The 25877-nt window shown below is 42.4% G+C and overlaps 1 protein-coding gene across 10 annotated transcripts in view; it reads right to left on the reverse strand.

Moving 5' to 3' along the window:
- The window catches only part of LOC144121435 (uncharacterized), a 60967-nt gene that overhangs the window by 33987 nt on the left and 1103 nt on the right, over nt 1–25877 (reverse strand). For 6 of the 10 annotated variants that reach the window (XM_077654632.1, XM_077654629.1, XM_077654635.1 and 3 more), the window contains exons 1-19: nt 25648–25670; nt 24086–24228; nt 22694–22803; nt 19462–19595; nt 19126–19199; nt 15585–15643; nt 14935–15004; nt 14622–14695; nt 14043–14139; nt 13415–13509; nt 12188–12342; nt 11193–11239; nt 10686–10747; nt 10335–10498; nt 10198–10235; nt 6157–6293; nt 5780–5883; nt 5315–5420; nt 2891–2961 (exon numbers count right to left, since the gene is read on the reverse strand). In XM_077654632.1, coding sequence (XP_077510758.1) covers nt 2891–2961; nt 5315–5420; nt 5780–5883; nt 6157–6293; nt 10198–10235; nt 10335–10498; nt 10686–10747; nt 11193–11239; nt 12188–12342; nt 13415–13509; nt 14043–14139; nt 14622–14695; nt 14935–15004; nt 15585–15643; nt 19126–19199; nt 19462–19595; nt 22694–22803; nt 24086–24228; nt 25648–25655 — 1748 coding nt within the window. In that variant the 5' untranslated portion in view covers nt 25656–25670. Of the gene's footprint in view, nt 1–2890; nt 2962–5314; nt 5421–5779; nt 5884–6156; nt 6294–10197; nt 10236–10334; nt 10499–10685; nt 10748–11192; nt 11240–12187; nt 12343–13414; nt 13510–14042; nt 14140–14621; nt 14696–14934; nt 15005–15584; nt 15644–19125; nt 19200–19461; nt 19596–22693; nt 22804–24085; nt 24229–25647; nt 25671–25877 lie in introns of those variants that run through there. The other 4 variants (XM_077654631.1, XM_077654636.1, XM_077654634.1 and 1 more) reach the window with 1 other exon arrangement.

Here is a 25877-nt window from a genome sequence, read left to right on the forward strand (position 1 = left end):
TCGATTTCACTCAATTGGGGTTCCCTGTGACGACATCCATCACAGCTTTTGCTATGAGCAGGCTACTGTAAGCATAGACTACTTTTATTCAAATAGTGCAGTGCACTGCTGGCACACATTAGTGAGGTTATAACCAATGCGCAGACATAGCCTCGGTGTCACCTTTAGCAGCTCAGGCAACAAAACTGACCTACGCTTGCCATCAAAAAATGACGGATGATTTAGTGTGGTTAGGCCAAATGCCAATTAGGTGTGCTGGCATTTCAGTCTCAAGCTGAGGCTTGGTTTTCAAGCTCAAGCAGGCTTAAAAGATTGGCGAAATTGGTGAGTGGGGTCCTTAGTGGTAGTGCACTAAGCTCCACCTCAAGGGTGTATGCGGAATTGGTCATTCTCTACTTTACATTCATAGATCACTGGGAGTCCTCGTACCACTCCTGGCGCAGCGGTAAAGTGATGCGCCACTGCCCTTTTTTTGCTAGAAGTAAACAAGAAGGTTTTGCCAGAAAACAATGTATCATTTTTTCCCGCATGCTTCTCGGTTATTGTCCCAGCTGGTACATCTTTTTATGCGGTACTGTGAAAAATGTAACAGCAGGGTTCTGTTGTACACCTTTTTTTTCCGGTAAAAGAGGGAATGTAACTGGGCAGTCATTATATGTCGAATACGATTTCAAAAAATAGAAGAAAAGACACCATGCTACCAGTGGACAATGACCTAAACCAGTCTCGACAGCAGAACTTTGTCTATTCTATCTTTTGGATGCCACCCTCACTTAGGATTTCTCTATGTGCCGATGACATTTACTTCAGTGCTCTGGAAATACGACGCACACCACGTGCTCATGTGCAACTATGGCAGGCGATCAACCTGTCAAAGGCATTTGAAAGCAAATAAGGCTTTGTGATGAATTCCAATATGCATGCTGCAATCACATTCACCGAGCGCAATCTTTTGTATTACATACTCAAAGTTGCCAACAGCTTCATACCGTAAGTGAAAACCCACAAATTCTGAAATACAGCAGAAAAAGCATATGTCATGGTCACTACATGCTCGAGATTTATTTAGCAAACTTTACTTCTATCTTTTCGCCATCTACACACCATCCAGCGGCATGTGTCAATGCTCCACAGGCTCTTTCATGCACCTGTGTGCAATGCTCTACAAGGAAAGTCTGCAGTAGTCTGTTATCTGCAGGGTTTCTCATAGGCTCCTATCACATGGAAAATATCTCAGTGCCTCTTGACTCACTGCCTCAATTTGAATAAGCTCGTGCCACATAATGGGTTTGCAAATGATCTTTACAATCTTAAGGACCACATACTGATCAGAGCAGACTTGCATTGACCACTCTTAAAAAGAAATCACAGTACCTTAAAAAAAGATTACTGCTTTTCATGATACTCTTTGAAGGCCACACTGCTTTCATAAATTCATTTTTAATCCTTAAGTTTAAATGTCAACTCCACAGTATCAGATGTTAGACGAGTGGTGCCACTGTTGTGTACCAGAGCCATGTCTGTGTTTTTCACCAGTCTTTGACTCTTAGTGCATTTTGCAGCGACCAAGAACCAAAACTGCAAGATCAGAGCTACAGTAGTATCTATGGACAGGACAGAGATAATCACTCATTTGCGGCAGTTTCACTGGAAAAAAAAATGGTGGTGGTTAAGCTCTTGTTATACTTAGAGTGACGCGATGGCTACAGCTCGCCGAACGGAACTCGCTCAGTCGAATTGCAAAGTCAGTCTTTCGCTGCTCCGTTTCGCTGCGCGTTCTGTCTTCATCTTTGTCCGTTGACGTGGATTGACTCCCCCCTTCTGACTCGGTTTCTCTGGTGCGCCATGCCGCCGGCAGCTGCTCCACACCACGTAACCAGCGATGGCGCCGCCACGAAGCTCAAGGTGTGCCACGCTGATGGCTCGAAATTCCAGTGTAAAGTAGCTATCGCTAAAAAATAAATGAAGGTAACACCTAAGCTTCGCCTTAAGTGTTTGACGTGATAGCTCAAGGGGTTTACGCTCATATATGCCGAATTGGTCATTCTCTACTTTACATTCATTAATCCCCGGAAGTCGTCTACCACTCCTGGCACAGTGGTAGAGGTTAAGTGATGCGGCACTGCTCTGTGAAGCAGGTGCTGCTACTGGTGGGCCTTGTGCATCCCAGATTGATCTTCCTGAGCAGCCAATCATTAACTACCACCTGCTATGGTGGGCAGTTTGCTCACAATCCGGTGGAAAGGTAGTGACGACACTGCAATATCACATTACCTAGGTGGCCTGTTTGCATCCTAGTTAACTTCTCTAGGGATTTTTTGCTCATGATCAACAACACCATCGCTGCCGACGCCGGATTTTCTGCAACACGAGCTCCTTAACACTGTCACATTAAAAAGCGTACGACAAATCCTTTTCAAGCAAAGTGCATAGCACTGCCTATCATCACCATATCATTGTGATTTGTGAGTTGTGCATAAGTAGAAGATAGTGTTTGCCCGCTAAATTCAGATATCCTATACTGTATCAAATGCTTCCTATGAACAGCTTGTGTATGATGGTGTGCATCACTTCATGTTGCATCACTTCCTTTGTAGTAGCCTGCAAATTATGATATCAGGCAAGCATACTGGGTTACCATTAGAGAGTGCCTCCTCCTTCTTTGATACTAATGGCCAGGGGCTGTTCTAACAAAACATGCACAGCAAAATGTTTTCAGCAGTAAGGAATGCCACATAACATCACAGCAACCAATCTAAATGCATAAACACGCAATCATGTTAAGTTTCAGTGTCTGCAATCTTCGTGGAGCAGATTTGCAAAGAACCCAAGTGACCTACAAAGGGCTGAGTAAACAAACAAGCTGCACAAAACAACTGTTGCCACACACCTGAACCTCTCTGCCTCATCCATTGCTGCTACTTTTTCCTGGACAAGACTGGCAAGCTCCTCTCTCTTTTCCTGATAGTTTTTCAAGAAAAGACAAGGATGCATTTAGTGCTGTGCACAATCAACAATTTTGAGCATCCGTGAAATGAACAAAAACATTCAACTTCACAAAAACAAAGTAGTTCAGAGTCAGCCAACTCCTCAATATAGCAACTGCAATCTAAACACTCACAAGGCTGCAAGACAGGTCTCTGGAAAACATGGCAAGTGAAGCATGCACAAAAGTGATAACTGGTTTCATAAACAAAGCTTAAAGAGTTAAGCTTTTATACTTTAAGGGTTAACATAAAGTGAGCTACCGGAAGCTAGCGACAACCATGCTAAGGTGCAAACACCGTGTAGAGACATGAAAACAATGCCCCGCCACTGTACATACATGTGAATGGTAAACACTGAGAAGCATGCCCTTCAAGATTATTCTTCAGGGTAACTGAAAGCATAATGAAAGCCACTTTTAGTGATTTAAAGGCACCGTTAGAAAAAAGTAATGGTTGAGGTATATGGCAATCCAACACAGACATCAGTTTCCCGTGTGCAGCTGTCAATTATGCTCACATATTTTACACACTTGAGCAATGCAACAAGTGACAACCAAGGTGCAAAAGATTTGACTCTCTACTCAGCAATGAAAACTGCAAACGCAAAGGTGCTCACAGTTGAATAATTGTGGCCTGACAGAAAGTTCAGTGCACATACACTAAAACCTCAAGACCTCAAAGTCACAAAACCAAGGAAAAATTGAAATAAACAGAGCCTTGAGGTCAACAAAGCACAAAACTTTCAAATGTACTGATCATGCATTTTATAACTGTGGATCTAACAGTGCTAATTCCCTTCTGAAGAATAAGCACTTGACCATTTAATAGAAGAGTCTGGCGAGCGGCGCAGCAGTGCAAGAAACCCAGGCGACAAAGACCAGTGCGCTAGCTTGAACCTGTTATCGTGCTCATAATGTGGAGGCAGTAAGGGCCACCGGTTGCGCCACCATCCCTGCCATGTCTCAAATGATACTGCTGCTCATTGTAAAGAAGATTCAGAGATTCACCCGCATGTACCTTCTTCCTGCCTGTCCCACCGTCATTGTCCTAGGAAGCAGACTCTGTCCATGCCTCGTGTGAAGTCAAAATCGCACAAAAGCATGCAGGGAAACAGAGTAGCAGTAATGGGCATACACTGTAGCCCACTAGTGCAGACCCACCTGTTCGTCAGCAGCACGGCCTGTAGGCTGCAAGAAGCACTGGCCTACAACCTTCCTTTCCTTTGCCAAGTCCTCACAAATCATATTTCCAAGATATCCAAATTTCGTCATAAAAACCTTCCAAGATACTATATACAGTAACTAATGCTCTCCACAGCATGACATGGAAAAACTCGCTCAACTTCGATCCCAGATATATTTAAAGATATGCGAGATGGAGTTAGTGGAGATTTACTGTAATTGCACTGATAAGACCAAACAGGAACAACCACTGAACTAGTAGCAAACTACTTTGCAAGACAGTCTTCAGAAGAAATGGTCAAAATGTACTGTTTACTTTCTTACCAAGCAAAATGCTGAGCAAAGTATCCACCACAAACTTGCTGAATTTTTCATCCATATGAAGCATGAAGTCCACCCACTGATGCCCACACTCACACACCCACCTACTCCCCCAGTAAGGCTGCACATTGAGCCCATCATTTAACATCAGGGCTGAGATACCAATCAATTAACTGCACAAATGAGCAAGGCTTCACCAAGATCAAACTTATTAACCAATTGTTCTACAGGAATTACATCAGGCAAAGCGGCAAATAGAAAGTGCATTGTTTGCTGACCAAGTCAGAATGTTGGCTGATGTTTGGAGGTAATATCTTGTCAAAACAATGGACGACCAAACCGCACAAAGTGTGCCTTCTCAAAGTTATGGAAGTACATGCTTGAAGTGAATTTATGCATTCAGTAGTCCAACTTTCACTGCAAAAGGACATGCCAGGCACAGTTACAGTGTCTTTCCTAGCAACATGTTTAGCATGTTCAGAAAATGCAATGACAACAGGCTTGCCCTTCTAGCAAAGATAGACAAGAAGGCGGCTGTTGTAAGCATGCAGTTCCAGAGAATGATTGAGAACACTTGATATGCCAGCAAGCAAGCCAGAAAAAAAAAAACTTTCTGCTGCAGAAGTGTGTGCGATCTGTGCCCACACAACAATATGCTCGGTTATTAAGGTATTAAAAGTTAATTAAATTATTTGAGCTAAAACTGCACCCAGTCCTGCTTGATAGGCACAGATAGCAAGCCAAGTCGTCAGGTTCTGCGCCTCATTAATACACAACTGCATGCAATCAAATAAGTGCAAGCAATTCATCCAGCCCCTGGACTACCTGCAGCTCTCCTTCCAGCTTGGAAATCTGTGTGTCCTTTTCGAGAAGCAGCAGAGCAGCCTCCTCTCGTTCTTCAGCCTCCATCTGGGCTGCAGCCAGGGACTCCCTGGTGGCACGAGCACAGAGAAATGTACTCAAAAATCATTCACACTGCTAGCACGGCTACAGAATTGAGTCACAGAGCTGTGAGTTGCAGTAAACGCTTCAGGCTCCTGTGAAGTTATGCCTTCCACTAATTAACATGCGAGCACACCACAGTGAGTAGCTGTGGTTATGGCCAAGGATCATCAAAGTTGGGTACACTGAGACATATTTGCAAAAGGTCCTATAGCCAGGTTATGCGAGATCAAAACAGAACAAAAAACTTCAACTGTGCCGCTCTCAGTTATGTGCAGCTAAGTGCAAGTTACAATTAAGGGACTGTTCTGGTAAGTGTGGAAAAAAAGATCAGAAATAAAAGCTCACTTGAGGGACTCAGCTTCAGCCTGCACTCGTGCTAGGTCATCAGCACTATCAGCAGCAAGCTGCTCAAAGTTGGTGATACCACTGCGGAGGCCTTCAATTTCAGCCTGCAGGTAGAAACCAGAGATATTCAGTGGAACTCATACGTGCTGTGAACGTCCCGCCTCTGAGAAGCGGTGTGGTGACAATGGCTCCGGTTTGCTGTCCGCTATAAGTGCACATAAAAGAATTCCATATCACTGGAAATTATTCATAATGTTCATGCACTACGGCATCCCTCATAGCTCACATGCAGCTTTGGGACATTGAAACTTCACTTACCATACACAACCATTCATCCTAAGCTCTCAGGTCCAAAGCAAGCATGGGAAACAGCCTACCATCTGTTCCCTGATGACAGAGTCCATTCTTGCGCACTCCGCAGAGAGTCTCTGAACTTCTTCTTTTTTCCTGGCCAATTCTTCACTCATGTCAGAGGTCACTGCCTGGGAGCGGCTCCAGTCATCATAGAACAAGCCTGTTTGGGAACAAATAATACCCCACCTTGCATTGAGAATGGATATTTCTACACAAAAATGCTCCAGACTTAAAATAAACCAGCCCCCTGCACAATAACAGCAACAGCATTTCTCTCCTTTTGGAGACGTTTCATTGAATAACAAAGAAAATAGTATTCTGCACAGAGCTTGTCAACATCACCTTGATGTCACCTTCCCGAGAGAAGATTGGTGCATTTTTCACTTCTTTCCCTATATAGTTGCTTTGTTTTCTGACTATTCACAACTTGCATTCTGATTTGTCACACAGCAAAGGCAAAGATATTAGTACAATGATGCCCACCATGCACATTTGGAAGTTGCAGACATCCATTATTTGTCACGCTACTTGACACAAGAAAAGGCTATTAGAATATATTTGTCTAAACAATAATGCTGAGAGCGCCATTAGGAGGAACGACCCGAACCAGTCGGCTGTAGACTCAAGAACAAGTTTTTTTTTTAATCCCTAGCTTGTCATTACCCAAATGCCATCTAGAAGCCTAAGCATTCCAGCATATGGCTCGAGACACTTGCGGTCATTTTCAGTCGCTCCAATCGTCCAGAGAGGATGCTGCTAGAACATAACCCAGGTGAAGATCTTCACCTGGAAATTTAACTGGGAGTCACTAATACCACTCAGAAACCAACTGGTCTCACTCAGTTAGACATCAACTGGTCCCAGTTAGAAGCCAACTGGTTCCACTTTGAAACCCAGTTGGGAACCAAGTGGGAGGCAAATGGTCAGATTTTCCACCAACTCAGAAACATCAATTCCCAGTTAAGAGCCAAACAGTAGGAACTGGGAACTAACTGGGAAGTAAGTGGTTCCATTTGTGGGTCAAATGGGAAGCAAAAATTCCCAACTGAGGGCCAACTGGACTGACAATACCAGTTGTTGGGCGAGTTGGTGCTGACGATGATCCATAACAGCGCGACAGATGGGACAAAGAAGAGGAGACACAACACACAGCGCTGTGTGTTGTGTCTCCTCTTCTTTGTCCCGTCTGTCGCGCTGTTATGAATCATGATCAACTGGACTGAACTGGTCATGGGTAAAAACCAAATGGGAAGCTTTTTACTGCTTGGAGGGATGCTGACAAGGAAATAAATGCTGCTGCGGCTCAGCACATCATACAGTCATTAGGCGCAGAAGTGAACGTACTGTGAAATTAGATGAAAGCTGGCTTATTTGCGAGCATCATTCCGATCACACTGTGTGCACTGCATGCGAAAATGCCCGTAGACACTCTCCTGGCGAATGACACCACTTCCCTCGAAACTCTGCGCTGTTAGCATGGGTCAACACGCACATGCTGCGAACCTATCGTATGCCCGCGTTACAGCTTAATTTTTTCTTTGTTTTTATTAAGCCCGTTCTCTTCTGTCTCCAACCCGTTGTGAGATAGACATTTCAGGCAGGGTAACATCATATTTATTTATTTATAATTGCCCAACCACCCAAACGAACTTCCATTTCGGAGACCGTGACTACCGTCACCAACCGGAACTCCAGCGAACAGGTTGCGAGTGTCATTCTCTACGCTGCCATCACTGAAGTTCCTAGTGTATTTTATCAATAATAGCACAAACAATGCACGGCGATTACAGCTGTGAGAAAAATAACATGTTAGAGTTTTAAATTATCAACTTATTCTTCATGCTAGAGAAAACAGAGGACAAAGTACAAAAGGTTGCCGATACAAAACAAGCGTCAGTTTCACGCACACCGCCTTCCTAGGGTAGCCATAGCGGCAATGGGCGCGCGGATTGTGTGTGCAATTTCTCATCGTGTTCCGCAGTAGCATTGTGGTTGAGGAACCTCGACATAGAATTAATTTTTCGCATCCTATTGTTGGCGAGATTGTTGAACAAATCTTTCCATGATGGGGCTGAAGGAAGACAGTTTGCTTGCTTTTACTACTCAGCGAAGTGAACTTGTCAATATGAATTAGGACTACAAGTCGTTTTCACAAGCTGGAATCCTGCCCTTTCCAAGTGCATACTCAGTTTGCCCATTTCAGTGTATTTTATGCTATTTTTGCATTCGTAGTGAAAAAATTCTAACACATTTAGCGGCACGTTATATTTTTGTGCTCACTCGTTTGGCTGTCTTGCCAAACTCACTGTGCATTGAAACAAAGGCTGGTGATGTACGCAACTGACCTCTACTATACGAGAAGTGGGCGTGGATTCGGATCGTGTGCCGAATTGCATGTGGAAGCAAACTCCGCTCAGCACGACTGCGTTTTAATGCTGCAGAGAGCACCCCTTGTTGCCTCATAGACTTGCCTCGGTAAAGACAGCGTAAACTACTGGGCTTGTTTGTAGTTGCTGTGTGTTATTCTCTTGTTTGTCACCTATAAAAATGAACTATTGTTTTGTTTTGCAGCAACCCTGACCTTTTAGGCTCGGCAGAAGAGTATTATGCCACCGCATCTGTCTAAAACATGAACGTACCCAGCGAGAAGATTCAATATTCAGTGAAGGCGCAAAGGGCAATAAACATTGACAGACTCAAAACTCATCCTCAGTGTTTCGGGCTCCCGTGACGGCCATGTATATACTTGCTTACTCAAATGTATTTGAGCTAGCTAGTGCATGGACGTCCCGACGCTCCAGTAGAGACATCTATGACTGGGTCACAGTAGGCCCCCGTTGCACCTGGGATTGCAACGGGTCCCAGATGCATCAGGGATTGCAACTGGTTCAAGATGCAACTGGTCCTAGATGCAACTGGTCCAAATTGCAACTGGAAATCTCTTCTTTAAATCAGATGGACTGGGACCAGTTGGAAACCAGTTGGAAACCTGTTACAAATTTCCACCTGAGAATAATGTGAGTCATCTTTGGGTGGAGGCTAAGACAAAGAGGAAAGTTCTGGGAAGTGTTACAACTACCAATAGTAACACAGCCTCGACTTCCGGCATCAGTTTAGCTAATATGATGTGGCTGACTTAAATTTTCCATTATGGAATACGAGAACCTGTTCACAGGTGCATTTAAAAATGCCATCCAGCAAGAAGTACTGATGTTTCCAAAAGCTGGCAGCACTGAGAGTTAAACTGAAAAAAAATGTCACAACAGGCTCTTTTCAGCTGCCATACAAAGCAACAGCGTCACAGCTAGCTCCATGTTGAAATAACAAGTTATTAGGTATGCATTTCCTATGTTAACTCCAACAGTAGTTCAAATAGCACCAAAAATAAAGTGCAGAACATGTTTTCAAAAGTGCAGGCATCTTCCTGCAGCGAAGAATGTCAGTGCATCTTGCCTAGAAATTAGGAATTGGTTTTGGGGGAAAGAAAATGGTGCAGTATCTGTCTCATATATCAGCAAACCCTGAAAGGAGAGACTAAGAGTAGAAAGGAAAAAAGAGGTGCCACAGTGGAGGGCTCCGACTACCTGGGGACCTTTAACATGCACTACACATTGCACAGCACACGGGGCGCCTTAGAGTTTCGCCTCCATCGAAACGCAGCCGCCGCAGTCGGGTTTGAACCCAGGTACTCCAGATCAGTAACCGAGTGCCCTAACCAGTGAACCACCGTGGTGGGTGGCACCTTGCCTAAAAAGAATACTTAGCACCTGCTTATACAGAGAGCAAATTTAGTGCAATGACTAATGCCGGGTTTCTAAAGTGAATGAAATCACACAAAACCACACTGCCACTCTACAAAAGATATACCCCCAAAAATGCGGAACCAAATAACGTGATGCACGCAACAAACTTGAAGGTTTTCCTGCTTATAGTTCTGCAGCACAAAATGCACATCACATGCACATCATTCTGAGCGCAACTAGATGTGCCAGTTATCCAAGAATGTTGCAACGCCGTCTCTGCCTGCAACATGCACAAAAAGAAAATAGAAATGTGGAACTCACCGATCTGTGTGCGCAGCTGCACTGCTTCCCCCACAACACTGGAGCCAAGAGGAAGGTCAGCAAGCAATGCAGTCAAATACATATGCAATCTCTATTCACACATGTGAGCTGGTAATCAGACAGGAATGACAACTTACGTCTGCAAAGTGGCCTGAAAAGGACCTTGAGCATTTGTGTTTTCCTGTATCACTTGCTTCAAGGTATCCATGACACTGGTCAGTTGATGGTGTACTTCCCGTGTTATGTTTTCGGCAACATCTTTATGAATTGTGAGGTGATCCTCAAGACTTTCTTTTGCTTGCTGTAGAAATAGAAGTGGATGCCATGCTCAAAACAGCTATTATATCTTTATGAGAAACCATGCTAGCTACTGTGAGAATTTGTGTATGGAAACAACATGCAGTTGGACTGCAACTTTTTTGAGCAGGCAATAAAGAAGAAAAAAATGTAACACATATGCTGTTGGCAAATGGCATTAATTAACTGACCTGAAGCTCATTGTAGTCCTTCTGTTTTTCTGCAAGGGCTCTGTTTTCAGCCATTAGGGCATCTGCAAAATGTGTAAATGGTCATCATTATTTGTCAACGTATTATGATGCAAATGCAGAACTATATTACACAGTAGTAAAGGTCATGCAGCGACACTGCAAAAGGAAATGGCATGGCAGCACATTGCAACTCGATTGCAAAGGTATTAAAGACTATATCCTCCAATAGCAATTCCAGTCTACGCACAAGTCAAAATAACTTCATGGCATTAAACAGCATGCAAATATTTAAGAAAAATCTCTATTTAGTGTGCATGCAGTTATATCTGTATGCTTCCCAAGAGCACCCTTGTTTCAGAGTGCACTGTTCTTAGTACAGTTTGCATGAGTCAATATAACTAGGTGAATGTGGATATCATACATTTCAAAACATATTGACATAAACAGAGAAATCAAAACTTCGACATTAGATGTTAAAAAAAAATGAGGATAAATTTGTAAGTATACCTCTCTCTCCCGTCAGAGCTTCTATAGTGGTCTTTGCCGCTCTTTCTCTGCAAAACAGAAGCAAGGCTGTCAGATGCGCCGAAAAATTTGTTGGGAAAAGATGAAGGCTATAATTAGAAGAATAGGTCTTCAACATAGCTATAGCCAGCCACCTGAACATATCCTAAGCTGCATGTGAAAAGGTAATCAGGAGGATAAAGTCTGATGATGAAAAAGCAAGAAAATAAAAAGGAAAACAAAATGTACATGGTATTCAAAAAGTTGCATGCATGGGAACAAACATCATCTGAAATTCTTTGCTGAGGCACGTGTCATCAAAGTGCAAGAAAAAAAAAAGGCTAAAAAGAAGTTGCCCCTTCAAACTGCAGAGCAATGCACCCAACATATATGCTTCTTACTTTCAGTGGTGCTGGCCCGTTGTTCTTAGGAGTTCTTTATTTCTTTTTCTGCCCATTCTACTCTGTCAGGCGTGCTTGAGCTAGTGCCTTTATTCTAATTTGGTAAAACCCTCTCTCATTTATATGTTATGGCTATTAAAAGTAAACATAATGTAGGTTTCTATCACAACCTTACAAGTAAGGATTAACTTTTGTTGAATCAGTAGACTCGGCCTACATCTACATCACGGCTGTAGAAATGGATACAGGAGACAACTGCTAAGACAGATGAACAAAAATACTTTAGGTATACATCTTGGCCACACCATATGCTGAACTCCCGTGCTGAAAAACTTGCAATTGCCTTAAATAATGGCTGTTCTCACAAATGAATGAGCTTAAACATTCCACCAGGAAGCAAAATAGAACTCAGACATATTGGTAGCACATCACTTCGTTTTCCCTAATGGCAGCTACACAAAAAACAACAAAAAATGTTGAAGGTTATTGGCAAAAATCTTTATCCTGCAGTGGAGTCCTCTCTGAAGGTGAAAACAACAACATATCAGAGGTGGGATGACAAGCTCGTGGCTGCACTGAACCCTGCCCAACTTTTACCTATCATGCAAGGAGCTGCACTCATCACTGAGGTGCTGCACTGCACTGCCTAAGGCCTCTAAAAGTTTCAGGGCCGACCCATCGTCCAAGTCAGACAGGTCGCACAGCTTGCTGGCCAGCATTCGCAGTTGTGCAATGAGCTGGTCCTTCTCCTCCTGGGGTCAGGCGTGACAAAAACAAAAGGTATTTCAATTGCAACCACATCTGAGCAAACAACAGTATAGAGATTACTCATGCATATGATGTCAGTAGCACAGAGAATGCAGGCAACTATGACTGTAAAACATGGCATTCGAACACATAGCCAGTCGCCGCTCATACCATCGCATGGCAGCCTCAAGAGTGTCACAATTTTTGGAATAATCTGATCAGGAGGCCCAGCTCCCTGTAGGCTGCAAGCATATTACAGCACTGCTGAGCAAAAGCAGAAAACCTGCTCCTGCTGCTCAAATACTGGCTTCTATGTTGGAGCTTTTAGACGGAAGGCTCAACTCCATGTAAATTTTGATCTCCGATTCATAGCCTCCAGATGACCTTGAAATAACCTTATGATGCCTACCACAGGAAAAGTGTGTAAGCTGCATAAGGTGCACCATGTCTACTAGGTTCACCATGACCACTCTGTTCCACTATGGTGACATGGTTTTTGATCTTGACCTCTGTCCACCACCAAAAATTGGCCCACCCACCCCCAAAATTTGACCTTGGCAAATTTGAACCAAAATCGATGGCTAGCCATAACTGACTGCACACAACAGTAAGGTGACCTCCAAATTTGGCCTGGGCACCCTCAAAAATTTGGCTCACCCAAACCCAAAATTTCACTTTAGCTGATTTGAACCAAAATTGATGTCCAATCCTAAATAGGCATGCCCAACAAGTTGCCAACCTGCAATTTTTCCTTGGGCCACGCCCAAAATTTTACCTTCACCAATTTGGACCAAAATTGATGTTCAAACATAACTGAGCAAGCCTGACACGATGAGAACCTCCAAATTTAAGCCACACCATTGCAAAAATTTGACCTTCGCAATTTGGGAATGCTTTCACACTACAGTAGATTTAACCAAGTTGAAACCTTGACAATTTTTTTGTTAAAAACTTGCTAGCGGTGTGCCTGCAAGTACACAGAGTTGCCACACGCAAACTTCCAGCCGCCTGCCAAACCTGAGAACGAATACAGTCTCCATAGGCTTAATTACCCAGGTGAAATTACGATGAACAAACCTTTTCAGTTCTATGCTGGAGTACCAGACTTTTGTTGTCCGCAAGCACATTTGAATGCTCTTCAACAAGGCGCTGCATATTCTGGCGGCACTCAGCTGTACGAGGGAGAGAGAATGAACAGCAGTTAGTCACTTCACTGAGCAACAGCATGAGTTAGGCTGCCGTATATGCAGTGTCCAGATGTTGAGGAATGCTGGCACTTCAAGCTGTCGCATACCCACAATACACTGTACCACACAGTTCTCAACCTTATCAGCACCCAGGGGTCAGCAGACAAGAAAACTCAAAGCAGTTATGGGACAGATGTGCTGAACCTGGTTTCTCAAGAACATGTTTTTGGGGTCTAGACTTTGGGTAGTGCATGTCTTTCAGAGAGCGATGAGACATTGCCTAAAGTGCAATATCACCAGGCAATTATAGGAGGCCATGCTGTTACGTATGTCAGTAGAGAGCTATTGCACATTAACAGCAACAGACAGATATGGCAATGTCTAGTCGTGCATATTTAGGCAGGCAAGTTAATGGCTACTTCTGTCAATGGCACTCAGCCCAAAACCAATGAAAGAACTCTTAAAGCTCTCATAGTAGGGAGCAGAAAATGAATTGTGTGAGTGAAATCAAGCATCACCATTGTCAGCCGTTAGTGCAACAGTACGCAGCTCAAGATCATTGACGCGGCCTCTCAGAACTTGGTTCGAAGCCTCTGCATCCTGGCAAACCTGCAACTGCATGTAGAAACTGGTCATTTCATTCAGTTCACAGTCTTTGTGTATTGAGTGTACAGTGCACAAAAAAACACATTGCAATCTTGATGCCACAAAAATACGATTCCTACAACGTTTGTAGTCCACAGAATACCCTCCTAGCTTTCTGAACATGACAAGTAGGCATAACTCCATTTTTGCCTAAAACTCAATGTACAGAAGTAAAAATAAACAACTAACTTCATTCGGTATGATAGGTCTAGTGCCAAAATTATAAAAAAGAAAAATTGGTGAAAGTAAATTTAAACAGTGCATGGTTTTAATCAATTAGCAGAGCACGAACCTTAAATGATTAAGTGCGAAACCTCCCTCAGGATCGTACTCATCCTCTTCTATACTTATGGCATGTAACATTCAGATATAACCAAACCTTTTCTGTTTTTCTGTTTTTATGCTACGCATAGACAGAGTTGGTAAGTGAACGGCATAACCAACTACGATACCTTGATGTCCAATTCCTTTTTGCAGCTCACGAGCTCTGCACTCAAGTGTTTATTCTTCTTGCTCCATATCATCCCTGTAAACATGGTGGAGGATCACATTAATACCAAGTGCAGTGCAGATGCCACACGCAGTATGCAATTGGATGGCAACACAGGCATACCAAGGTGCACCCAATCCTTCATTCATGCAAAGCTGTCAGTAAAGTGACATATCTAAACCACATTGCCTTTCATTCACTGCATCTTCTTCCCCCCCTTCCATTCAATCACAAAACTAGTGAAAATAAAGAAGGTTGTCCAAAAGGAAACTCACTAATAGACACCATGTGAGCATGTGCATCTTTCATCTTCTTCTTAGTACAGTCCAGGAAGGTTGGAAGCAGCTGCAATGAAACAGTAAACTTTATGTTCAGCTACAATGCAGGCACTAAAAATGCCACCACATCGTTTATGAACCCTGCACACTATAAGCAAGGCTGTAAGTGCCACTTACACAATCGTGTAACACCAAATTACAGTAGACATCCTCTACAAATGAAAAATTTTAAACAGATCATCTTTATTTGAAGAAGGCCAGCAAGCAATGAAGCAAAGGATATGAGAAGCTAGAAAAATAAAAGGCATAGATTTTAAAAGGAAATTCCTTCCAATGAGCTGATTTTTTCAGGTCCGTTCATCCAATAAAGAGTGATATATGAATGAGATGTTGCCACTCCCACTCCTGGGGTGAGACTGGACTGCATTTGTAAGGAGTGAGTAAAGGTCTTCAAGGGGCACTCGATAGAAATAGCAATTAGGTTTTGCTCTATCTCATCTATTAGTAAAAATGGTTTACATTCATATAGTGCAGCCAGTTATCCATCCTCCAGATAGCACAAATGAAGGCCAAGATTAAAAAAACAAGCACAGTATTTGCTCAGCAAAGAATAAACAAATGACTGAAAATGTGCAAGGGCTACGTACAGTGTTGACTTTTCTCAGTTCCTTGATTTCTTCTGAAAGTGCTGTACTTACTTCGTAGCCTTGCCAAAGAGGTGAAAGGAAGAAGGGATACCATGTAAGTGAATGTCGCCATTTAGCAGGTCCTAGCTGTCTCTTCAAGCAAAAAGCTGGTATTAAAAAAAAGAACAACCTTGCAAGACTGGTGGTTGTCTGCTTTTACCACAGAATTCGCAAATTGACAACAATATACATTGAACTGGACTTGCTCTGTTTTACTTAGTTCTCTCAAACTCCTGACATACCAACTTTATACTTCCAAGAAAAAATGCCACAAGGACGAAATGGGAATCCTGAATGGATCCATCTGGTTCCAGCTGGATCCGAACGCAACCAGCTGGACACCCAATTGGATCCAACAAGATTCAATGAACACCGCAGTCAAATTTGTTGGTTTCATTGGATTATACAACTGGTTTTGCAGCTCCCAACTGTCTGTTCCAATTATTCTCTCCCAGCTTGCTAACCCAGTTGAGAGAGCTAACACCAATTGGAATGTTAGGAACCGTTTTTGAAGTTGCAAAACCAGCTGGATGAATACAACAGGTTCTTAAGATTCCAATTGGACATCACAATTGGGTCTTGAGACTTTCCAGCTTGAAAATTCATTACAGTGTGTTTGCTAGGAATCGCAAGCTCCAAGTGGTAGTACAACCGAGACTAGTGGGACTGGGCATTCCAATGAAGTGGTTCGAAATACGCAACTGGAAAATTTCCAACCGCAGATATCCAACTTTAAGTCAATGACTCCTTGGTACATATCGACATATTCCAGTCCATTAACACAGAACAGATAACTAAATAAGTTTTTAATAAGAGAAGTAAATAAAGAAAGATATTAGCAGCTTTAACCGCTGAATTGTTTTATTTATTTCCACCATTACTGTGGGCTCGATTAAGTGAAATAACTTAGCTCAACAAATAAGTGCCGCTAGCTCCAGCATCAGGGTGCCACCCATGTATGGAATATGTAAGTGGGGGCAAAAGCGTGTTCTGTGGATGTATATTGAGATTATGTTACTTCTGTGTGATGCAGACTTGTTTGTTTGGCTCACTTCCCTACAAAGTTAAAACAAATCCTGCAGGTCCAATTACCACTGTTGGATGGCACCCTCAGGGGGTTGGCGACTAAGAAAAAAAAATGGCACGGTTGAAATAATGCAAAAGACGGGATGTGGAAGAAAAGACACAAGATACAGTGCTGGCAAATTTTACACGTCTACTGCTCAGTGCTCATCCTCACAAAATTTTCGACGCCTCCTATGTCTTTAGGCAAGGCAATATATGCACCCATGCATACAATAAAGCTGCTTGATGAAATTGTATTTATGAAAACAAATCTTTTCCTCTTTTTCCTTCCTCTATATTTCTGCTAACCCTTTACAGGCTCCATCATTAAAATGCCCCGAAAGGGGCTCCAAAAAAGTTGCAGCATGCCTGTGATGTTAAAGGACGCCACTTCACAAATATCCTCCAGCAAGGATTTCTTTGATGCACTTCATAGAAGCCGAGTTAACTGCATTTAAAATTTGAATTTCAGCATCTTCCCACCCATCCCTCTTCTCTAGTCACTTTTTTGCACGCTGAAAGGCTGGCACTCTTTCGCTGGCCCCATTGGAGAGGCCAGAGCTTCCAGACCTGCTGGAGCTACACCGCTACACTGACCGCAGCCATGGCAGCTGCCTGATGTCTAAAAGAATCTAACCATTAGCCATCGCTGAACTGGTATAGGCAGGAGCGGTGCAACAGAGGAGGGTGCGAGCATGAAAAAGTCATGGAAAAAGCTTGCAAAATTTCACGTACAATTGTGGGTTCTCTGCTACATGTAGAAGTGTATTATTTGGCTCAGGTGTTCATGACAACACAATGGCAGTGGTACAGTGAGTTGATGTGCTTTCCTCTGAAGGTGTTTCAGAGCTCCTTTAATGAAGTACTTGTACCAAACCTTCTTTTGCATGTTTTCTTTTTGGAAGATCTTATACACGTGGATCGGAACTTGAAATTTGCCTTTGCCCGGTAAATAATTTAAGACCAAGTTTCTCTCATGCTGCTTCAGATCCAGTTTCAACAGCTAAACAGTGACTGTATGATGCATAACTTGGCTTAAGGTCATGTGACGGCATAAAGAAATTGCTGTATTATATAGCTGCTTGTTCCTTTACTTTCATTCCAGCTCTTGGGGCTGACTAACACAACAGTCAGAGTGGAGACAATAAAGCAGTGATTATACCACAGTTCTCTCATGCCTCCCATAACCTGATGTCTATTTGCACACTGTAGGCTTTGTTCGATCAACTGCTGAAACTTATAAATGCACCAGAAAAGAAATTAATTTATACGTATTTGCCATGCATAGGCGAATTCAACGTGATGGTTTGCTTTTACTACTGTGTTGCACATCAATATCAAGAGCAAACACAGCTAGATCTTAATATTGGTATCCATACCCCTTCACCGAACATATTGCCCTCGACACATAATGACCATGTTTTATGTGCTGCTTTGTTTCCACTCCCTTTCTAAAACCTTCACTGTGAACCTTTCTGGTCTTAGTGCGATGCCAATGAGGTGTGATCAAGAACCATTTCATCTTTTTGTTATATATATATATATATATATTGGCAATAACAAAAAACGAGATCCAGCAGCAAGGTTTTTAAAAACAGGCGTGCTGTCAGTGCTCTTTGAGCGAACCACCATGAAGAGCTTATTAATGCGACAACATCAAAGCTTCCGTTGTGCAGCAAATCTGTCGGCATCATGAATGTCGCCGGCGTTGTGAGCGGAAATCCTTGGAGGAGCAACCAGATGGGCCACATAGATCACGTGACCTATATAGTGGTGTCATCAAAGCCTGCCTACCGAATTGTGAGCAAACTGATCGCGGTGGCAGATGGCATTTAAATTAATGATTGGCACCCTGGGAAGAGCAACCTGGGTCGCACAATTAAGTGCCACCGGTGGCAGCACCTGCCATCGCAGTGCAGTGACGCATCGCTTAACCACTGCGCCAACAGTTGTACGAGGACTCCCAGGATCTATGAACGTAAAATCGAGAATGATGAATTCAACATATATGGGCATTAATTAACCCCTTTCGCTATCGCGCATTACACCGTAAAGGTGGAGCTAAAGTGCCCCTTACAATTTTTTTTCTGAAATCAAAAGAAGTGTTGCCTCCAAGTGAGGCAATGTGGAAAACGAAATTTCACAATACCAGGAAACCTCACTACTTCATCTCTTGCCATGCGAATTGAAATACTCTGTGGTGCTGTCAAGCATGGGCAATCAAAGTCACCAACAATATTTCATCTATCAGTGGCCTATTGTCACTCTGGGACAGCTACAAATCCATTTATGCAACAAAAATTTCATGAAAACACGGCCATTTGCCTTCGGCATTAATAGATTCACTGCTATTAGAATTTTTTACAAGCTACACTAAATGCAAGCTAGTAAGAGGTAAATTCACAATGGCTTAATGGTGCATGCACCAAATACTCACATGCATGTAATTTCTTCAGCAAACCTTGGAACCCTTCATAGTTACTGTATTCCCTAAGAGTGATGTCCATGATTCTGTAAGCAAAAGCTTCCATTTACAAAGAGCGAAAACTAAGTATGCTTGGTAGAGTTTATAAGCTAATAAGAACAATAAAGTTAGGATAGGGTATTCTAGTAAGTAATGTTAGTACTATATGCACCCCACAGTTTTAATTTTGTCTACATATGGTTTACTCATTCACATTGGCAGCCATGACACAAGAAATGGCATCTATACTAAAACACATTGTTGAGTAAAAAAAAAAAAGAAAGGCCGTGCACATGCACAGTGACTCACCTCATTTCAGCTGCCTGACGATGTCGCACCTGTTCTTCCATGGCACTCTTGACATGACACAGTTCGGCTGAGAGACTTGACACACGAGATCCCCTCTTGTCAAGCAATGACTGGTAATCAGCTATTTTACGCTCCTAGCAGAAATCAAAAAGCAAACAGACAGAAAGCAGGTGCAAGTTCAGAAATTTGCTGCGCAACAACAAAAACATCCATTGATTCCAATTTCAATCCAAAATTACATTACTATAACTTGAACCGATTGGAACTGTACAAGAGCCTATTTGGTTCCAATTCCAATTGGATTCAGCTGAAAATTCCTATTACATCCCACTACAATTTATTAAATGGAGCCATTTGGAACCAGCTGAAAAGAGTCCGAAAACATGATTAGTTCCAAATGGTTCATTAGATTCCATTTGGAACCAATGAAATTTTTCAGCTGGGGCTCATAAAGCATTGAGACTAAGCCAGATAGTCACCTGAATAAGCAATGTCCCAATCAAAATTCACCACATCCACATCCTTGCTCAAGGCACCACAAGCCTAGCAAAGGACATACAATAGTGCACAGACTATTGTGCCTTGAGTACCTGGAGCCAAATTTGCTTATCTTTTCTATCTTTCAAAGCACATCTGATGGGGCTGTCCTCATTTCTCACGCTATTAATGCTAATCATGTCATTCATAATGCCACTATAAAACTGATGGCTGGCAAGTTTAGAACAGACTTCATTGCAAAGAAAGAGTGGTTCTGGTAACAGCATGAGTCGCTACTGGTCAAACCGACAAACTAAATCAGCATGTCAGTACACGTTAAGCGATCCCCAGGTGGTCGAAATTATCCTCCAGCCCTCGACTATGGCACATCTTTTTTTTTTCACTCCCACCTTCCTCCTTTCTCTTGAAGCGCGGTTTGGGTGTCCACCAAGATATGCGAGACAGTTCCTGCGCCACATCTGAAAAATGAAACTTACAATCTTCAACTAAGTCATATGAATACCAGTCCATGTTAGTGCAATAATGTCACTACCAGTTTCCACCATTTCTTCTCTATACAAAAATTGTGAATACTCAGTAGTACAGCCAAAGGCCGAATAAAGTCTTCAAATATTCCTTTCTTCCTTAGTTGAATGAAGGAATGAATGAATGAATGAATGAATGAATGAATGAATGAATGAATGAATGAATGAATGAACAAACAAACCACAGCTCTGTGATTACCATTCACAAAAAAAACAAACAAATTCAGGCGTTGAGATAAAGTATATGATAAAGATTTCGTGGTAAGAAAGACAGGAATATGAAGGCAGCAAAAGAATACAAATAGTGCTCACTATGCAAGCTATATCTGGACTCAGAATGAAAATGGGTTAGATCTAGGCGAAATAATATCAGGAAGCTAATTCCAAAGTGATATATAGCATAAAGAATAAGTCTCAATGAATTGCAGTCCTATGCATGTCTGAACATGAGAAAAAAAAACAATGTGGTTATGCACGTCCAGACATGCACCGAGGAGTGCCAAGTGGCACAGGTGAAGAGCTGCTATTGACAACCATACTTATGCGTTAAGCAGAAGATCCAAACCAAACAGCTGTTGTACAAAGGCGGGTGCCAGTAACTCTTATCAAGTTTGAATGCATTGAACTTGTGTATATAAGGTTACTGAAAATAAATGCAGCTACACAATTCTTTTTAGTATCACTTTTAGGCAATTCTACAGAAACTATAGGCAAATATGGTGAGATATCCAGCTGGGGGGGTTGTACCAAGATTATTTAGGCTGATTTCTAGGCATGAGCAAGAGCACATCTTAGATTTTGCTACAGGGAACCAAGTGAACATGATGCTTTTGCACATATGAAGGTGCTAAGTGGAGATCAGGAAAGGTTGAGCATTAAGTTGTTGGCTAAACATTTGTCAGAATTATAGACCTTGATTTATTAAACGTAGCCACAGTATAGAGAAAATTCCCTTGTGTGTGCCTTCAACAAAAAATTAAGGAAACAAATACACATGCTTTGAAAGTGAAATCCTTAATTTTTAATTTATATTTTTTCCTTCCTTTCTAATGACACACCTACTCATTAGCATATAGTCGTAAGGCAATGCATGCATTCACTAGGTTCACCATTATTCGCCAAGAAGCAATGCGGTTTTGTGTCCTATGGGTTGCATGGTCGCCTCACGATCTGACGTTCCTGGGTTCAATTCCACACACCTTTGGAAGAAATCTTTTACTTTGCTGACGACGATACAAAGGGGGTAGAGTTATTGTACAAAAACCTAGAGTTGCGCGTTAGTCTTCCCTGCACTGCTCACACCTCTAACGGCTAAACCTGATTACATGATTGAAAAGCATCCATGGATTGCGGAGAACCCAGCTGCTGCATATCGTCTAGCACTAGACGGTTGCTAACAGTCCATCCTTACGCCTACTGTTCTCGTGCTTTGCGAGATTTAATTTTGCCCGAGTGCACATGTTTAAGTCGATGATTTTTTATCAATAACAAGCAATTTTATCGCAAGTGTATGCAGATTGTTAAAAAGAAAACGTTTGTGATTTGTGGTGCTACAACAGACAGCGCCACTCATCCACCACATGGCAAGCATTTTGTTGATAACTCATTGAGGTATGCCTAATTAGTGCAGCTGACGCATTACTAGCAAGTTGTTTCATTCAATGCAAAAAATAGAGCAAGTTTGGCAGCCAGAATCAAGCAGATTGAGCCTGCACTTTCTCTAACCACTACATCAAGTCCGCCCCTCCATGCAGGATTTGCGGCTTTCCCTCATACTAATATGGTTACTTTGGATAGCAATATGAAAGACCTACGTGCAACTCTAGGTACTATACAGCAACTCTAATTGGCGATTTTCTCGACCAATTTTCCTGGACGCCGACAATGTCATGTTTCATTGCTAATGGGTCATATAAGGCTTTCGCCTTAAAATTGAGTACTCTTCACACTGCTTGTGAATGACTGTGCCAGCGACAGCCTGGCTAATGCTTTTTGAAATCTTCATCAAAGTGCGCTTACTGTGTACTGTGAATGTGTGTGTCAGATATAATAACACTCAGTGAGACCAGATTCCGCAGGAAAAATACCAATAATTTGTGCAAAATTTTAGTGCAAATACAGCCAGAAGCTCAACAACTGAGGTATCATTCATGCGTATTTGTCTTTGTTAGTGATGAGAAAGCTGATGCACAAAGCAGCACAGTTCTTACCTTAAATTCGAGCTCCAATGTCAATGCGATTAACTTGTCATGTGTCTCTCTTATGAAATCTAAATCTTCCGAGTAGCAAGGTCTTTGCTGCCTCGAGGTCATGCCTGCACCTGCATAAGAATGCCATTTGCGTACAAAAAATCCATAAACAGTGGTTTCCTACATAAACTATGACTGTAGCTGAACAATCAATGGTCAGCTAACAGCCATATTTGTGGGCAGTAGTGGTCAGCTAACTGGAATAAGTGCAAAAAAGGACAGGATAAAGAACTCAAATCTGTGTCACAGCAACGCAATTCAGCAAAAAAAAAAAAAGCTCCTGTAGCGAACCATGACGGCCGCCAGAAGACCTACTACAACCCGCTCATCTTGTCCTTGCCATAGATCGCCAGGGTGGCTCCACTTCGTTCCCGGGGCAGTTATAGCGAACCATGACGGCCGCGCCTGATGCCGCATAGGCAGATCATTTTACGAAGCACCGATTAAGACGAGGCGCTGGTAAAAGACGAAGTTTTGCCGCGCTGCACGAGATCGCTTGGTTTTTTTGGACTGGCCGTCGGTGCTGCTCGCTCTCCTGCTCGTTGTTTTGTGTCGCCCGCCGCGAACTCTTTCCCCTGACTTATTTGTGTACAATCCCCCTTTCACACCAATATTCAATAGAACAGCTTCTGCACCAGTAGACTTATAAGCCAGTATGAGATTTATTCATTTATTGATTTGACTCCCATATTCAAAACAATCATCCATACATTCAAAATATTTTAGAATTAAAGTTACCAGTTAAAGCATCGTAGTTACTATATTATTAAAAAAATTTCTAGATGAGAATCAAGGGTATACCAGCTTCAGTACAAACTCAAACTTGCTTCGGACAACCCATCTTGTCTTGCGCAAGAAAGAGTGACTGTATGATCACAACATTAATGCACAGAAATGACCCTAAAATAAGGCAGTGCAAAAGGCAATGAATAAATTCAAGATTCTAAGACAAGCCATGGCAGAGTTAGCAGTATTAGACTTGTTGTGATGCTAGATGAAAGAGGTCACAGGAACTGCACGGGAGACTCGAAGGTGAGCCTACCCGTGCGCTACACCTTTGCATCTCTTCTGCATAGATAATGTCCCTTAAATAGCAAAGCACAGTAAGAAAATATGCCCATTACTTCAATTTTCATATTTTCTAACGTGCCACAACCGAAGTTCCACACTTAGCCAGAAATTGAAAAAGCAGAAATCCCCTCACATTTTCTATCCAAGCAACCCAACAGTATATGAAAATTAGATGGCTCAAGTGAGCCGAAAATTTCTGCAAGACAGTTTAAACTGTCCTGAAGCTGCAGCTTCAAACCTTAGAGCTCAACTCAATAACAACGCCTAATCCTGCTGTCTTACCAGGTTGCCCCTCAGCAGCATTGGAGGATCCATAATCACCATTCTGTGCAGGACCAACAGTTCCAACTCGTGTTGTTGGCATTCGTTGATGTTGGCCCTGGCCTGCACTCATTGTCTTTCCTGTGCAGTGGGCTAGTTGTCTTCTACAGAAAAGAAAAAATACAAGCATTCAAAAATTCAAAAGAGGAACAAAGTTCCACAAAGCATGGTGTACCACCTAGATGCTGAGAAAAATTTGCTTCTGCTAAGGACGGTAAAAAAAGCAAGGAGACATCAGATGGAAGAAGTGGCACAACGAAAGCATGTCATACATCATAAAGCACCAGTTTAGAAGAATTAAAGAGGCAGACTTAATTGCCCATATATCTAACGTATTATAACTTTGAATAAGTGAGCGATGACCACTCACTACTTGTGGTGCCATGCAGCTACAAGAACACGAACCATAACAAGATACACAAAAGAGTGCAGACAAATGCATCTGCATCAGCCCATTCAGTGTTAGGTGAGCTGAATACTGAGCCTTTGCCTGCCCATTGTTGTATCATTCATATGATTCACTACTGCATGAGTGCCTTCCAATATCAAATTTTTATCATTTTTAGCTATCATTGCTTAGTTAAACACATTGGGCTTCACAAGTGCCAATTTTACTTCGAGGGACATTCAGACAGCACAATGAAGCATGTTATTTATCTTGTCATCAGTGCGCATTTTCGAGGCTGCACAGTAGAATTCCGTAGATTTTGGACATCTCTTCATCGCTGCAGGTAAGGTAGTCTAAGACTAAATGCCATATATTACAGCTACCGAATCCAACAGTCGCTATCGAAAGCCAGCTCTTTCCTGAGGTCTTTCCAAAAGCCAAACTGGGAAGAGCGCAGTGAATTAACTGCAGTGCTTGCTGCAATGAAGCTGTAAAGCTGCACATTTATTAAACTTCTCAGGCAGTATATTGCAGCGGAAGCACATGTAAAGTCCTCTCATACAAAAGCTAAACTATTCAGCAGCAACACTTGATTCAGTGCACTTTTTCAAGTAAATTTAATTCTGCAGCTAAGCCAGCTACAAGACCACATGCTCTCCTTCTCTGCGCAAATCTGCATGCTCATCAGAGCTGTAATATGTATCATTATGCAAGCTTATTACAAATGCTTACAGAACTGAATGAAATTTGCTTAATTACCATGCATATGTAAACAAGTTAATTACATGGTGATGTTAGATTTCCACTGGCAAAAATGGCGGAGCAAGAAGCCAGTGCAGCATTTTGGAACTAAGCTAGGAATTCGACTATTAAATGCCTATTAATTGGAACGGTTGCAAGAAGCACAAAATTCAGTCATAATTGTTAGGTGCAATCCCTAAGCTGCAAAACGGGGCTCATTCTGCAGAAGTAAAAAAACTGAGAGCCAAAGCTGCAGATACCCGACAGCGGCGAAAAAGCGACAAGGCTGCGCGAAATGGTGTCAGTATATATGCGCCCCCTCTTCACGTCCCAGCAGCAGAACATAAATTGTTAGCCGCGGGCGAATCATAATTACAGTGATTCGATTACGGACCTATACATGGCGCACTGCCCAGCTAGCTGCAGTTTTTCAGATGGGCTCCTAAACGATTCAAGATGGCGGCAAATAGCCTCCCCGCCACACCGTCTGTCAAGGGTGCCACGACAAAAATGGCGACTGCATGCCGAGTAGGCCTAGCGGGGCCGGACACTCCTCACAAGTTGCATGATAACATACAACACACTCTATAGAGAACCAGAATAAAAAACATTATGAGATACCTG

The sequence above is a fragment of the Amblyomma americanum genome, chromosome 2, assembly GCF_052857255.1.
Source record: "Amblyomma americanum isolate KBUSLIRL-KWMA chromosome 2, ASM5285725v1, whole genome shotgun sequence".
In the NCBI taxonomy this organism is placed as follows: Eukaryota; Metazoa; Arthropoda; class Arachnida; order Ixodida; family Ixodidae; genus Amblyomma; species Amblyomma americanum.